This window comes from Bactrocera dorsalis, chromosome 5 (assembly GCF_023373825.1).
Source record: "Bactrocera dorsalis isolate Fly_Bdor chromosome 5, ASM2337382v1, whole genome shotgun sequence".
In the NCBI taxonomy this organism is placed as follows: domain Eukaryota; kingdom Metazoa; phylum Arthropoda; class Insecta; order Diptera; family Tephritidae; genus Bactrocera; species Bactrocera dorsalis.
In genome coordinates, this window is record NC_064307.1 from 21,005,655 (window position 1) to 21,021,528 (window position 15,874).

General features: G+C 34.8%; 2 protein-coding genes across 8 annotated transcripts in view; one reads left to right on the plus strand and one right to left on the minus strand.

Moving 5' to 3' along the window:
* The window catches only part of LOC115066437 (cysteinyl leukotriene receptor 1), a 28,968-nt gene extending 14,548 nt beyond the window's left edge, over window positions 1-14,420 (plus strand). Inside the window, exons 2-5 of the mRNA XM_049458696.1 lie at window positions 118-260; window positions 967-1,082; window positions 5,611-5,732; window positions 14,010-14,420. Of these exons, the coding sequence (XP_049314653.1) occupies window positions 118-260; window positions 967-1,082; window positions 5,611-5,732; window positions 14,010-14,132 (504 nt within the window). The 3' untranslated portion in view covers window positions 14,133-14,420. The remainder of the gene's footprint in view (window positions 1-117; window positions 261-966; window positions 1,083-5,610; window positions 5,733-14,009) is intronic.
* The window catches only part of LOC105230123 (protein furry), a 123,099-nt gene that overhangs the window by 46,628 nt on the left and 60,597 nt on the right, over window positions 1-15,874 (minus strand). The gene's annotated exons all lie outside the window — the stretch shown is intronic.

The following is a 15,874-nucleotide window of genomic DNA, read 5'->3' on the forward strand; positions in this document are numbered from 1 at the left end:
TGAAACGTGGACAAATCAGAGTAGCACCAAATTGCATCCTTTGAATAATTAGAATCGACTAAGCATTCACATTAAACCTAATTGCATTGCATTTCCGCTTATTTCCTTTTATTGCAGAACTTTATGGCTTATATGAACTTCTACGACACGGTGGTGGTTTTCGTGCTGCCGTTCGCTTCGATAGTTATTTTGAACGCCATAACCAGCTACCGGGTTTGGAAATTCGCCAATGTGCGACGCTCATTGACTATGCACAAGAGGTAATTAAAAATCAGTTATACACGATCAGAACATTATTTAGGAATTTTTAATTGCACACAAATACAGAAATTGAAACACTATTGAGTTAAGGGGGCTAAAGTACTCTTTTAGAGGGTTCATAGACTGGTAAGAGTAAAAATGTAAGCAATATGAACAAGTTTTTAGCTCTCAGAGTGAACTTCATGAGATTATGGCGGAAAATAACAAACACTTGGCAACGCTGACATGTTTTACTTCTAAATAGAAAGCGTGACCTCATAGCAAGACTATTTCTAAATATAATCCACAAACTTAAAGGGTTTTAATAGAGTATCAAAATTAGTTTTTCGCGCAAATCAGTCAGTTTTTGAGATATCAGCCGAAAAATTTGCACAAGTCACTTTCTCCCTTAGAAACTGCTCATTTGTTGGAACCGCCATATCGGACTATATATAAAGCATAAAGCTGTCATATAAACTGATGGATTGAAATCAGGACTTTGTATAGAAAACTTGTTTATTTAACAAAATATCGTCACAAAAGTCGGAAAATGCCTTTATCCGAATCGTCAAGTTCTAATAGCCAGTTTTCCTGAATAAAATCTATTTTGCATAGTATGCTTAGAGCAAAAATCTTATTTTGAAGGGTAGAGTTAGGCAATAAGAAAAGTAGAGCTTTTTACTTCACAAACTTATTTATATCATTATTAAATTATTTAATTCATAGAAAGGTGTCTAAAGACTCGCTGATGTCTTCAACATATCTAACGGCTTCATTGAAAAACCAAAATAATTCCACAATAAGGACGGAAATAGAGCTACCGGTGTGCAAACGAAAAACAGGTGAGTTCATTTAAACTATATATTATATAGACTATTTTATTAGAAATATATATTTTGACTGTCGTACCATAAACAATTCTATAAAATATAAAAATTTTCGAAAGTACTAAATGTCTAAGAAATAATCGCTGGCCAATGCTGCGCAATTTTTCATGTGAAATTTATCCATTTTTCTATATTTTTATAATATTGTATATCAGTACTTTCCCTTTTTCGAAATAATGCCATTAACACCATTTGATACTAAGAGATGTAGTGGCGGCTTCGTTTTCGATGTTGTTATCACTAAGTTGTATTGATCTTCATGACTTCATATTTGATAGAATCTGAAAAATTTGCTTTCAATGTACGAAGTTAAGCTTACTGAAAATATCATGAACTCTTTTTTCGAAATTATCATTCAAAACCGAAATATTTGTCTTTGAAGTTCCTTTTTTTCAAAGTTTGCCTCCGAATTTGGAATTTTTTTTTCGAAGTTTAAAATTCAGCTTATTTCGAACTTCAATATTAATTTATATAGAATTGAGTTCGAAATTCGAAAATTCGAGGAGAAAAAAATTTTGGAAATTCAGCTTATTTCAAACATCATTATTAATTTCTTTTCGAAGTTAGCATACATCAATATTTGTTTTCGAAGTTAGCCTCAAAAGTCGAAATATCTGTCTTCGAAATTCGAAATAAAGCCTTTAGCGAACATCATTAATTTTTTCGAGAGTTTGAATGCCAAGTCAAAAAGTAATTTTTATCACATATCGAACTCTTCAAAATTCCAAATATTTAGCTTCGAAGCTTATTTCAAACGTCATAATTAATACTTTTTTTATTCAAAATATTGTAAGGAGTGAAAAATATGGGAAATTCAGTTAATTCATGCATCATTCTTAATTTTTGCTCGAAGTCAGCCTCCAAAATCGGAATATTTGACTTCGAAATTCGAAATGGAGCTTTTTGCAAACATCATTCATTTTTTCGAGAGTTTGAATCCCTTGTAAAAAAGTAATTTTTAAATTTTTCGAAGTCTCTAAAATCAAAATATTTGACTTAGGAATTCGAAATGGAGCTTTTTGTAAATATCATTAATTTTTTCGAGAGATTGAGTCCTAAGTGAAATAGTAATTTTTTCGAACTCTCCAAGTCGAAATATTTGCCTTCGAAGTTCGAAATGGAGCTTATTAAAAACGTCATTAATTTCTTCGAGAGATTGAGTCTTAAGGTAAAAAGTAATTTTTCAAGTTTTCGAAGTCTCCGAAGACGAAAAGTTTGCTTTTAAATTCGAAATGAAGCTTTTTGCAAACACATTAAGTTTTTCAAGAGTTTTAATCCCATGTTGGAAAGTATATTTTCGTTTTTCGAAGTCTCCAAAGTCGAAATATTTGCTTTCGAATTTCGAAGTGAGTCTCTTTTCAATACAGTATAACGTTTTGGGATCCGCTAAACTTCAAAGTGGGCAAAAATGACACACATTCTCAACTAGTTCAAATTTCTTACCTTTCTCAGTAATTTCACCACAGTTTCCTTTGCGTAAGTTGGAGTAACTTTTTTTCTTTAAATTGTGCATATTCCAAAACTCAATCATCACTCATTTCATCAGTCGTCTTTTTATGTAGACAAATAAAATATGAAGCGCGGAGATTTTTCACTCTACACGTGATCCACTTCAAATAACTTATAATTTTCATCAATTGATTTTATATAGTCATTATCAACTTAATGCCGCTCTCTTGAGCACTGATTCGTGATGCCGCATATTTATCAGCAATGTTTAAATGATAAATATTAATAAATTGATTTCGAAAAAAGCCGAAGCCAAAACCAAACAATCGAAACAAAAATATCGAATTCACTAAACAAACATGTTTATTTAAAATTGTATCACAACTAATGGAGTGTGTGTGTATGGGCAGCCATGACACGCATTTCGCAGAACTTATTAAATACATAAGTCATGATTTGGAACAGCGGAAAGCATGTATTTCTGCTTTAATGAGTTTTTGTGGCTTTGCCAATGGCAAATCGAACAAAACATTGCAACAATCATGCTGAGTAATGGAAAAAACACACCACAAACGGTGACTTTTTATACAAATACAATTGAATATCTCTTAAATAGTCAGACAAAAGAGCCTGTCTGCGATTGTGTGAACGCTTTAGATAATCCCAATCTGTTTTCTATTAAAAGCTTTTCATAGACTTGAATAAATATGCATTTATTAGTCCATTAAAGATGGCGCCATTTATCGGTAAATCAAAAAAATTAATTTTGCATATGTACAAGTATATTTTTGTTATTTCTACAAGCATACAGGGTTCTGAACAGGGTATGTTAAGTTTGTCACGAAGTTTGAACCATCCACTTTGTGCCTGGTCGAACGATTGATTTTAGATTTTACTGTCAACAACTGATGAGATTGAAGCAAGCAGTCGAAAAAAAAAGGTCAGAACTGATCAACAGGGCTTCAACTTCCATCAGGACAACGCTAAGACACACGCATCTTTGATGACTCGGCAAAAATTGGGAAAGCTTGTCTGGGAATTTTTGAGGCATCCGCCATATAACCCTGACTTTGCACCATCGGACTACCATTTGATTCGATCAATGCAGAACTCCCTTAATGTAGTAAACATGACTTCAAGAGAAAATTATAATACTTGTCGCAGTTTTTCGCCGAGAAACCGAGAAACTGGTGGAATAATGTCTCTAGCGGAAAAAGTGGTCGACCAAAATGGCACATATTTGGTTCATTAAAGTTCATGATAAATATAAATAAAATAAGTTGAAGTTTGATTAGAAATACGAAAAGACTTTTTCGACTACCCACTTTATAGCATACATATAGCTGCCAGGTTGTATGAAAGACTTATATAAGTGTGAACCTTACCACATCATAGTTTCGGTGCAACCAAAGTTGACGTTTTGTTTTTGCTGTAATAATTGAATGTAACATGCAATTTATTTTCGTCACATGCTTACACCTCAATTTTGTGGTTACTTCCAATGAAACAAAAATCCACCGCCCACCTGCGAATGGCGCGAACAATAGAACAAAGCGAGACCGCCACGGAAAACTGTTAACGGTTTAAGTCGCTTCAATTATGAACTCACACACACAAATGCACAACAAACGGCATAACGAAATGAGAAATGCGAAATGCGAACTAGCTTCGTAGAGCTTTGTAATGCACTCATAGAGACATACACTCATTTATGTTACTCAAAGGTATTGAATTGGAAAATGGCATTTCAGAGCAATGCTTTGTGATGTTGAGCTGTCCACCTTCATCAACGACAAGCAGACATGTCAACGAGTATATTTATATATGTATGTATGTATTTGTATACCTTTGTATCAAAAAGGCAGCTGGTAGTTACAGACAAATTGTTGATGAAGAGGGTTTAGGGGTTTCTAGTACCTTATTTTACTTAGGATAGGAGTGCCGTTAGGCTTTACAAATAGCATCGTAAGTCAATTAAAATCAAAAGGAAAGATGGGGTTTGGACTGATTTTCTCCCTAAATGAAGTTTTTAATAACATTGCTAGGGAGTTCTTTATAAGTAATGTAAATTTTCATCTCTCGAATGAATTTACATAAATATCATCTATGATTCCGACACTTCAGGTTCTAATTGGATCACTTAGCATCATTCCGGGTATACAACTGAGTAATAGTGAGCCTTCTAAATGAAGAAAATTCACATTCTAAAAGTATTTCATCACTCTTCATCATATTCCAAGAAAACATTTTGGAAAATGCTGACGAAATGACAGTATTTGATCAGATATAAATGCTGGACCGTTTTAGTTATATAGACACAATTGTCGCAGGCCCGGCTACTGACATAATATATAATAACTAGCGACTATTGTGCCTGGAATACAAGTATATTTATATATATTTCTTTCTGTAACAAACCAACTCGTTTATTTTATTGTCTTACTTTAGACATCTTACTTATGCCTGCGAATATCGATATGTTCGAAATGCCTCATATTGGTAGAATGATTGTATTTGGGATCTGTAGGTCTCAGTGGAGAATTATGTATACCATCAGTGACCTTTGAATGAGCACTGTACAATAGGCTGATCTCTTCTATCTCAACTGTTTATCATTTGCTAGCGACAGGATTGAAAAATCTCGATAGTTAGACAATCGGCGAATATTTGTGGTAGGCAAATACCTTCGTTGTTCTACTTTTATAAGCGTCTGGTGATCTGTATCTAGGATTTTGGGTAAACACAAAGAACCAGCGTTCACAGCTGTTCAAGTGGGATCCTGCGTTACCTTTGGTACGAGGATTAGCGCTATGATCTAACCTAGTCTAACCTCAACCTAATTATAAGCCGAAAATAAAAAGAGTTCACTAGAAGCTCAACATTACAATACTAAAAAAATATTTTTACCCTGACAAACACATATATGTATATCGTATCTGTCTAAATGTGTTTCTAACAAAGCTATATAAATTTCCAAGACTTAAATTTTGTTCATTTGCATGTCTAATTTCTCCATTACTCCTTTAATCTACAGAGAAACAGAAAGACAGAACGTCATCGCAATTGAAGGTAACCAAGATGCTGTTAATTGTCTCCTCCGTTTTTGTGGGCCTCAACTTGCCCAGCTGTCTGATGCGCATAGAAACGTACTGGGAGGTAAGTACCGAAACGCAACAACTAAAAAATCCACTTAAAAGCTATAGACACCACGTACACCTAGAAATGTAATCACGATGGCGACAACCATCAGCATATGATGGCACATGAAGTCATGATGTCATGCTGATTGTAATGAGTGTTAACCGATTTTTATAGCATAAGCACACAACACACACAGCAGAGTACCATGTGAACCCGTAGAATGTTACATGATTCATCGTGATTGTAACGACTGGCACATCAAAGCAATCTAATTAAGAAAAGCAGATAACAATTCGTACTTCATAGAGACACATACTTCATAAAGCCACATACAGAAAGACCAAAGTACACATATATGTATATAAATACACATACATTCAAACGTTTACTTTTGTTACCAATGCGATTTGCGGAAATTAAGTGAGTGCTGAGAGTGTGAGGTGTACTCTTTCTTTCTCTTTATGTGCAAAAATAGAAATGCCTGGGAAGCACAATGTTTGCTTTCGTCGAATTTTGGAAGGATTATCTTCCATGTTATTGACAGAGTGCGAAAAAAACACTAACAAATACTCAAACAATAATTGAAGTACATTTTTCGTAAAGTTTCATTGAGGAGGAGAACTTCGATGGAAGTAATCAGAACACTGGCACTAATTGAAAACGTTGATAATTTAATCTAGGATATCGCCGTATCAAGGAGCACCTGTGGGCTAAAAATGTTGAAAAAGTGGGCGTGGCCCCGCACTTTAATAGGTTTAATGTATGTACATAGCTTCTAAACCACTAGAGCTGCAATAGCCGAATTCGCTTAGGACAATTCTCATGAGAACTCATATTTCGGGACCTGTCCAACCGATTTCGACTACATTTAGTATGTCGCAGTGAGAAAATGGGAGAAATCGGACAACAACCACGCCTACTTCCTATATGGCACAATTTTAAATTCCATTTGATTCCATCACTCTACGGTACATAAATCAAGAAGCAATTAATAAAACGGTATAAAATATTCATTTAACCTATAACCACAAATTATTCAAATCCAACCAAAACTGTTCAAAGCCCTAGATACCGAATATGTGGACCTCAGTCTCTGTAGCTTCGCATAAACGACGCATAACTCTGAAATGGTATTCCTTCTTGATAATTTAGCAGGTCGGAAGGAATTCGGAATGCCCCACACCTTGATAATAGAAGAAAACTGTACACATAACCTCGACTTTTGACCTGCTTTGACATGGTTGTTACGATATTCGGCCGATTAATCGTCTGTTTCCGGGTCTTAAGCATTCATCCAAGGTTCATCGCCAATAATAATACGTTTCATGGCATCCTTGTGTTCGGAGAGCATTGTTTCTCAAACATTAACGCGATGCAGTTTTTCGCAAAAAATTTAGTGATTTTGAAACCATCCACGATTTCACTTTGCTTAGACCCAAATGGTCTTTCAAAATGGGTTTCGCTGATGCTTCCGATATTCCAACTGGATTCATTCCAACCAAGGAAAAAATACTTCGACGAATGGGTTTTCGCATGACATTTAAATTAAAAAGTCTTACTATTTTTTGCCCACCGTAGTAAGTCAAAGGCGAACACTTTAAAAATTTTCTTGGTTAAAGGCGAAAAGTCAAGCCAGTCGGTTGAAAGTGTGAACGGTATTTATGGGCCTGGTTAACTGCTCGTTAGGCTCATTAAATCTTTTATTTTCATAAGCATTTCACTACTTTGCTATTATTCAGATTTGAAAAGGGTTTTCCGATGTCAACTGCTTATACATCACTGATGGTGGAGGGCTTGCTTAGATATATTAGAGTCATAAGTTGCTAATTCTTCAGTAACTGTTATTTATGGTATAATGAGACCATAAAGAGGAATATGCTAATAAATGCGCTTAAGAATTCACTTTTCAGGATATACCAGTACACATTTGTACAAAAGTCGGCACGCGTCAAACAAACGCTCTTCTCATTTTTAATTTTTCTTTATCATAAAATTAGGTTTTGTCGAAATCTTCAAAATCATTAAGCTTGCTTTGCTAGCATTACAACATTCTATAAATTATTGTGTGCTTTTGAATACATTAGCATGAATCATGTAGAAAATATGGCAAAGCAATTCTATTCAATGAATTTGTCTCCCTTAAACACGTAACAAAAGCAAGTTGAATAAACGCGCAGATTTCAATAATTTCACGAACAAGTGAATGCTATTATTAGTGGTAGTGTGGTCCTTAAGTGTAAATATATATGTATATACAAGTATATATAGGGTGGCCCAAACAACGACTGCTGCGCACTCGGTAAAATTGATTGATCTCTAAGCCCTCCAAGTATGACATAGTTATTAGTTTTTTGACCCGACCAAAAATGGAATTTTTAAGGCAAAAAAGCCCAAAATGTAGGATAAATTATATTTTTTATTTTGTCAATGTTTGAAGTTTTTTGAACAATATCTTCTTTTCGAGAATTTTTCTATGTTTTTTCCATGAAAAGACCGGACTCACCGCAGCAGTGTATGATACTTACTTAACAGTAGGTGAACGTGTGCATTTGGAAAAATATTTAATTTTTCTCTTCAACAATTCCTAAAAATGGATTTCTTTTGGCCCGTCACACTAGGTGTGCCTTAAGATTTCAAATCATAATCAAATTCTGAGTCAACAGCTTTATTAGATTTCGATTGGACATCTAACATTGATTGAGAAATTAACTAGGATTTTAATATCGCTCCAAAGCACTATATGTACAAAAGTAGAAATTCGAAGTCAGTGGCCTCAATGGAAATCAGTCTCTCACACATCGTTCTCAAACATTGGGCATCTCTGTGACGTCGATGTGGCGAATTTTGAGAAGAGATCTTGGCCTACACGAACTGAAACCGTTTGACCACCAGAATCGTCGTGTGTTCGTGAATTGGGCTGAGCAACAAAATAAATAATGCGAATTTTCATTGAAAAATCATCTTCAGCGATGAGATCATTTCTGGCTGAATTACTTCGTCAATAAGTAAAGTATGCGTTATTAGTTAGCCAGCAATTCACACGTACTCCATGAGTCATCTTTACATCCCGAAGAAATTACGGTTTGGTGCGGTTTATGGGCCGGCGGCGTCATTGGGTCGTACTTCTCCTGTGATGATCAGGATCGTGCTGAATACTTTTGGTCCCAATTGAATGATATGGACTTGGACGATATGTGGTTCCAACAGAACATCACCACAAGTCACACAACGAATGTCACAATCGATTTATTGAAAATCAAGTTTGGTGAACGTGTTATCTCACGAAATGGCGCAGTCAAGTGGCCGCCTTGTTCGTGCGTTTTGACGTCGTTAGACTATTTCCTGTGGGACTACGTCAAGTCTATGGTCTATGCCAATAAGCCAGCGACGATTGATGAACTTCGTACGAATTTAGAACGTAAAATTGCAACAGTATCGGGCGATTTATGCTTGAAAACCGTCGAAAATTCGGTTCAGCGTCTGGACTTCTGCAAGCGTGGCCATGGTGGCCATGAAAAGGAAATCGGACTTCATACATAATAGCATCTAATGTACTTTCACAGGAATAAAGAATTTGTAGCGCTTTTATTGAAAAACCCATTATTTGAAATATAATATACGAGTACATTTGTTTATACACAAAAAAATTTAGATAAAAGCACCATAACTTCAGATGGAGGAAAAATTCTGATGAACATTTGACAAGCTTCTAATTATTACAAATACAAACATTATTGTGCGCATACAATTCATCACATAAATAAATGTGGTCAGTGGTTGGGTGGGGCATAGTAAATATATGTACATACGTACACATATATTTACAAAAGATCTGATAAGTAAGGTCAACAAAACATAAAAGTTCAAAGGGAAGCCGCGCAACGCAAACTTCAACTAAAAGTATGTAAATATATGTATATGTATGTAGCGGTGTCAATGCACCAGGCAATATGGCAATCGATAGTTCTCAAACTGCTCTGCTTATTACTTATTCATATCTCATGCTCCAACTATTTAAATATATAATATAGCTGTAATAGGACATAAAACGTACATACTCTTACATACTCGTAATATGGTTACATATAAGCCCGGTAGGGAAAAGAGGAACTAGGCAGTTATGTTTATAGTTCAGAACTAGAAAAAATTTGCGTGATTTGTTCAACCTTTGTATGGAAAAATCGTTTGGAGTTCCGATTAAGATGTCGGTGATACTTGTCTGAGATTTAATATATGTTCTCTAGTGCCTAAGTGAGCTAAGTCAGGTTAGGTTAGGTTAGTCTGGGAGCCACACATACTTAGACCAGTTTTGGTTCTTTGCGTTCAGTTACTAGATCTATGAGCAGTAGTCTTTCGTTGCCGCGAATTTCAACAAAATACTTGACCGCACTGACGATACCTATTCCAGTGTATCACACCGTGGGCACTCCTTACAGCGTAGTCTTGCCAATGCGGGACAAGTGCAGAAAAGATGGTCCATTGTTTCCCTGCTGCTATGCAATAGACATTTCCCAGTCTTCTCGATCTGTCTGTGCCTTAAGCGAGATAATTAATAGATTTATTTCTCGTCTTGAGCTGTTAATAAATTTGAAACTAGTTCGGAAGTAAGTATACAATATTGACACCTTTCAAAGGTCCGGTTACAACAACATAAAAATATCAATGTGGAACGCCACATACCAATTTGGTTGAAATTGGTCACTCGATTCACCCAATCGCCCATCGTCTAATTTTCACTTCATTAAAACACTCTCATTCTATCTGTGCTTTACCCTACAGGGTATGTTCTGACATAAATATTTGGATAATTTTTTGGTTGCGAATTAAAATATGAGGAAAACTTTCAGGATTTCTGTGGTTTCTACGGAATGTTGGTAATGAAGAAGTTAACCAAAGGAAGCACTTCGTTGAGCGCTGCAGAATTTTCTGAAACATGTGTTATAAATTTATGAATATTATTAATGACGAGGAAAGCTTAGTAATGAATTTTTTCTTTATAAACTAACCGCTGTTGATAGATTGCTATCAAAATTTGAGTACAAGTTTCTAGACATTTTTTGAGAAAAACTCTTTAACGAAAACTTTTTGAATGGCACTTATTATAACACAGCGTTCAGTGTATTTTTTAAGCAGATTCGGATATTAGGAATATAGTTTAAAAATCACTCTTTATATTGCTAGGGGTCTAATTGATAGAGCTGCAACGCAAAAAGAAATAACAAATTTGTTCCTGCGGGGAGCAGCTAACTGGAAAACTGGAAAAATGTCAAATTTGAAGTACACAAGGGTACAAACGCGAGGCTAAATATTGAAATATTAGAAATATAACATACTTGTATATCATAGACAAAGCATTTTTCTCATGTTTAAAAAAAAATAGCGACCCCTCAAAGTGCAGCAAAAGGGCTTGTGTTTCGTGATGTGATTTTTATATCAAAGAAAAACATTTGAGAGGGTAGGAGTTGAGAAAGGGAAACAAACAAAAAAATAAACTAAAAAGACCATCGTATAGAAAATTTGCGTAAAATTCTTAATTTGAACTTTTTCTCACTTCTTTGACGTTTCCTAACACTGCCACTTTCAGTTTGTTCTTAGGATAAAGCTTAAGTTCCTTTCGTTTTAGTTGCAATCCAAGCATCATCAGTGTTTATTTTTATTATAATATAAATGTAGTTTAGAACTCTAAACTACTCTCCGTACTCTTCGAATTTTTTGCAGCAACCAAATACCATATTTTCAATATAATTGTAATATTATAAATGTCATACCAAAATCAAACGTCAATCTACATATGCATGAAATATCATCAAAGCGGAAACGCCAAGTAATTAAACTATACCTGAAAAGAGAAAAATAAAAAAATAGCTTTAATTATTTGTAAAAAATAAAGTATTAAGTTTTTCTTAGCAGTAAACTTATTACAGTGGAAATAACAGACAATGTCAGCCAGAGCATCGGAAATCATTACATTAAAAATATGGGCTTTAGACCAACCTCTAGACTTATTTGGTTCATTGTCAGCACTAAACCACGACATACCCTCTCAATTTCATTAAAATATCACACATATTTGCTAGCACAATAGTCTGAAAGTCAACTGGAAGTATGAATAGTGACTTTGTGTAAATTATGGCAATGGGAAAATATGATCTTTTGCGACTACTCAAGTATACTCCAAATCATGTTTCCTAGCCATATTATGAAGATAACTCACACTCTAACCAATGTATTGATCATAAAGTGTACTAGAATTAAGAAAATCAATCCATCATTTCATCGATTTCATTGTGGGCTGGTGCAATCATTGGTCCATAGTTCTTAAAAAATGATGCCGGTGAGAACGTAACCGCAATGATAACCGATTATTTGACGCCTGAAAATGTAGCGCGTGATCTCGGTGACATTTGGTTTCAGCAAGACGGCGCCAGTTTCTACACATCACATCAATCAATGGATTTATTGGGAGAACACTTCTCTGAGCAGATAATTTTACGTTTTGGGCCGGTCGATTGGCTATCAAGATCGTGTGATATCACATCGCTTTTTCCTGTGAGGATATGTAAAGTCTATGCGGACAATCCAGTTTCGATCCAGGCCTTGGAGGAAAACATCACGCGTGTCATTCGCCACTTTCCAGTCGATATGCTCCAACGGATGGACCATCTGTGACGTAGCCATAGCCAATATTTGAACGAGATAATCTTCAAATTTTAAATGCCAAAGAATGTTCTTTCGAATGACAATAAACATTTTTCATTAGATTTGAAGTTTTTGTAATTTTTCTTTAAAACAACAAATTTTGTTTGTCTTGATACACCCGGAAAGGCGAGTGTTGTTTACTTTCGGGCTCATACGCGTAATACCATCTATCACGATGTCATAGACGTGTTTCGAAGCATCCTTATCGTATCTCGTTAACATTTATCTCGACCAATCGACACGAGCCTTTTTTTGACCTATCGACAAATTTTGTGGGATCCAAGGTGAACAAATTTTTTAATATATATTTTTTTATCGAATATATGCCGGTCACACAAATGCAGTTATCTCAATCTCAATATAGATCACATGATGATCTTGCAATATCACCATCAATAGTTTCCGCAACAAGAACTGATTTGAACGACCTCCACGAAATTCCTCATGGAGTGATCTGAGACCAAGATTGAATTTACCATACTATCGATAAATACTGGTCCTCGATGGAGCTTCGTCATCAAAACTTTATTTAAGTTCATCTTTACACTCTAGATGAGTTAATCCTCGACGGAAGTTCTAAAAAAATAATCACGCGAAAATGTTCGCAGTATATGTAAATCCATGTTCTTTGTCAAGAAGAATATTTTAAGTTACTGTAAAAAACACAAATAGCGCGCGTATGTCAAAATGTTCTGAGTATTCATACCAGCTAAAAATGTCAAACTTTCCGATAAAATTATGAGTTTCCAGATTGCAAGCAGTATTCCAAATATGTGCCTACATATCATGGAAAATAGCAATAACTTATAAACTTTTGCCGAAAAGAAACAAAAATTTGAGACCAAAGATGAGTGGATGGAGACCTTTGACTAATATGACCTCAGATAACAACATGTTTAATGAAAGAACTTGAGTCATAGAAGTCTACAAATGGTTGCCAGCTGTGCAGGAAATTAGCATTAACAACAGCAACCACTAAAACACCCATTTATAATACACACACAAATGCGCACCAACACGGATGCACAAATTGCTCTTTGAACTTTCTAATTTGCTTACATAAATATGCTTGTAATTACTCTTAATTAGTTTGTTCATTTCTTAATTTCACACATGTGAATGCGGCAGGAAGAAGCACGAAGAAAATGTCCCGCCACTCACTTGCGTCACTTGTGGCAAATGGGAATGCCAAGCAACTGGCGAATAAACATATGAATGCTTGTCAGTATTTTAACTCGATAACTTTTGTGGCAACAACTTGGCGACACAAGCAACACATGTGTTTATCAAACTGTTGCCGATTCTTATTAATCGGAGTTTACTGAAGATAAACTTTAGAATTAGTTGTTAATCGTTTTGGTGATAGGGACTAAGTTGGAATGCAGCCGAATATTAGATCTTCTACAACTTCTACAATTAAAGGTGTTTGAAAAACAGGCGTTGAACAAACACTGTTTTCTTTTGGCCGCCTAATCCAGCCTATCATACAATGCTGTAAAATAATTGAAGTGCTAATTTCTCTTTAATAATATTCGGTGAAAATTTTCCTACACTACTACAACTAAAGTGTTTGTTATTTTTGTCTTTTCACAGACGCAGACTTCCAGCAACAAGAACGTCACAATAATCTGGCAGTATGTTTTTCAACTGCTTTTCATCACGAATTATGGCATAAATTTTATACTTTATTGTGTTAGTGGTCAAAATTTTCGGTGAGTAAATAGATACACATGGCGCTAATAGATATATATAATTCATGACCTTTGTTATACACCTACATACATATATGTACGCATGTGACAAAAGATCAAAAGGACGTGGCTGTGATTATGTAAATTAAGGCATTTCATTAAAGCAGCGTACAGGATCATAAATTTTATTGCGTGCCTTGAAAGAAAACTACTTTTGTAGTGGTGTGTAATTGCTTAGAGCGATAGCTGTCAAACCGACTGTCAAAATAAGCACATGTTTTTGACATTTACGTACAGAAACAGACACAGGAAAAGTGTAAAATCGTGCAAATGTATTGGGATAAGTGTCAACGCACAATTCACCATGAAACCTTCATCACCTAGGAAGACCTTATTTGTCTTAGAGGTTACGAATTTAGTGTATATTCCGATTTGCAGTGCGGGTAATCTAAAAGCGGCTTTAGAGATTCCCTTCTATTCGAAAAAAAAGTTACTACACATCTAAGCCAACATGCTACAATCAACACAATCCGGTTGTGGCTCACCAGTGTCCATTGTATTCAGAATAAGATGCTACCGGGAATGACGTTCACCTCAAAGGCACAGTAATCATCAATTTATGGCAATGAATTTTTGTAAATCGTATTATATCGAGAAATGAATCTGTGAATTGGTCACTTATATCGAATCTTTAAGACAACTTTTTGCGTCTGTCAAGCTAATGGTACGAGTATATGCTGAGAAACCAGCGACGACTGTCGGAATGAAAAGCAATATACGGAAAAAAGACACTGACTATGTTAGAAAATGCATTATGGAACTGGAAGTGGGCAGAGATGAGGTCTTCAAGAAGCTGTAGCGAAGACCAACAGCCGAGAGTCCTGTTCAAGTTATAAATAATATTTAAAAAAAAAGCCAGAATATTGAACTTTTGTCTGTCATTTAGTTAAAATACTTATTTTTTACTTCTAAAAGCAGTTTATATCTCCAAAATAGTTTATATTTTCATATTAAATAAGTGTATGAATATATTAGGGTGGTTCTTATATAAAATAAGAAAATTTTTCCAACATATTTTCTTAACCTTAAACTATTTGTCGATGTTGCAAGGTACAGTCACATAAAAATGTTGAAAATAAAGAGAGATTAGAGTGTGATGAAGTTCAAATTGATACTCGAAAAACTCGATAAAATTCAAAAACTTCTGAGAGAAATTTTCCACTACCGATATATAGATTTTCCAAAATAAATAAAATTAGAAAAAAACATAATTTACATAGAGTCATCATGTAGAAGTCTGAACTGAAGTCATGTATAAGTCAAACAGTCTCCAATCGAGGCCTGAGTACATGTTCCATCTTCTGTTGTAGTAATATCGAGTTTGGTCATGCAATGACAAAAGAGCTTGTACATAAGAGAAAAACACTCTCTATGGCAGAAAACACATATTTTTTTGCACCACCCTAATGTAATTCAATTTAAAAATTAACATGCCAATTGATAATTGCTGGCCATAATCATACAAAAGAGCTTCTACATAGCAGAGTAACAATTTCTGTAGCCAAAAAAAATATTTTTCAATATTTATGAACCACTCTAATGTAGCTAAATTTAAAAATTATCGTTGGTTCAATTGATAACTGTTCGCCATAATCACACAAAAGCGCTTCTACATGAGAGAAAAACACTCTCTACAGTAGAAAAAAATATAAAAAGCATATTTTTGCATATTTATGAACCACCCTAGTGTATTTAAGTTTAAAAATT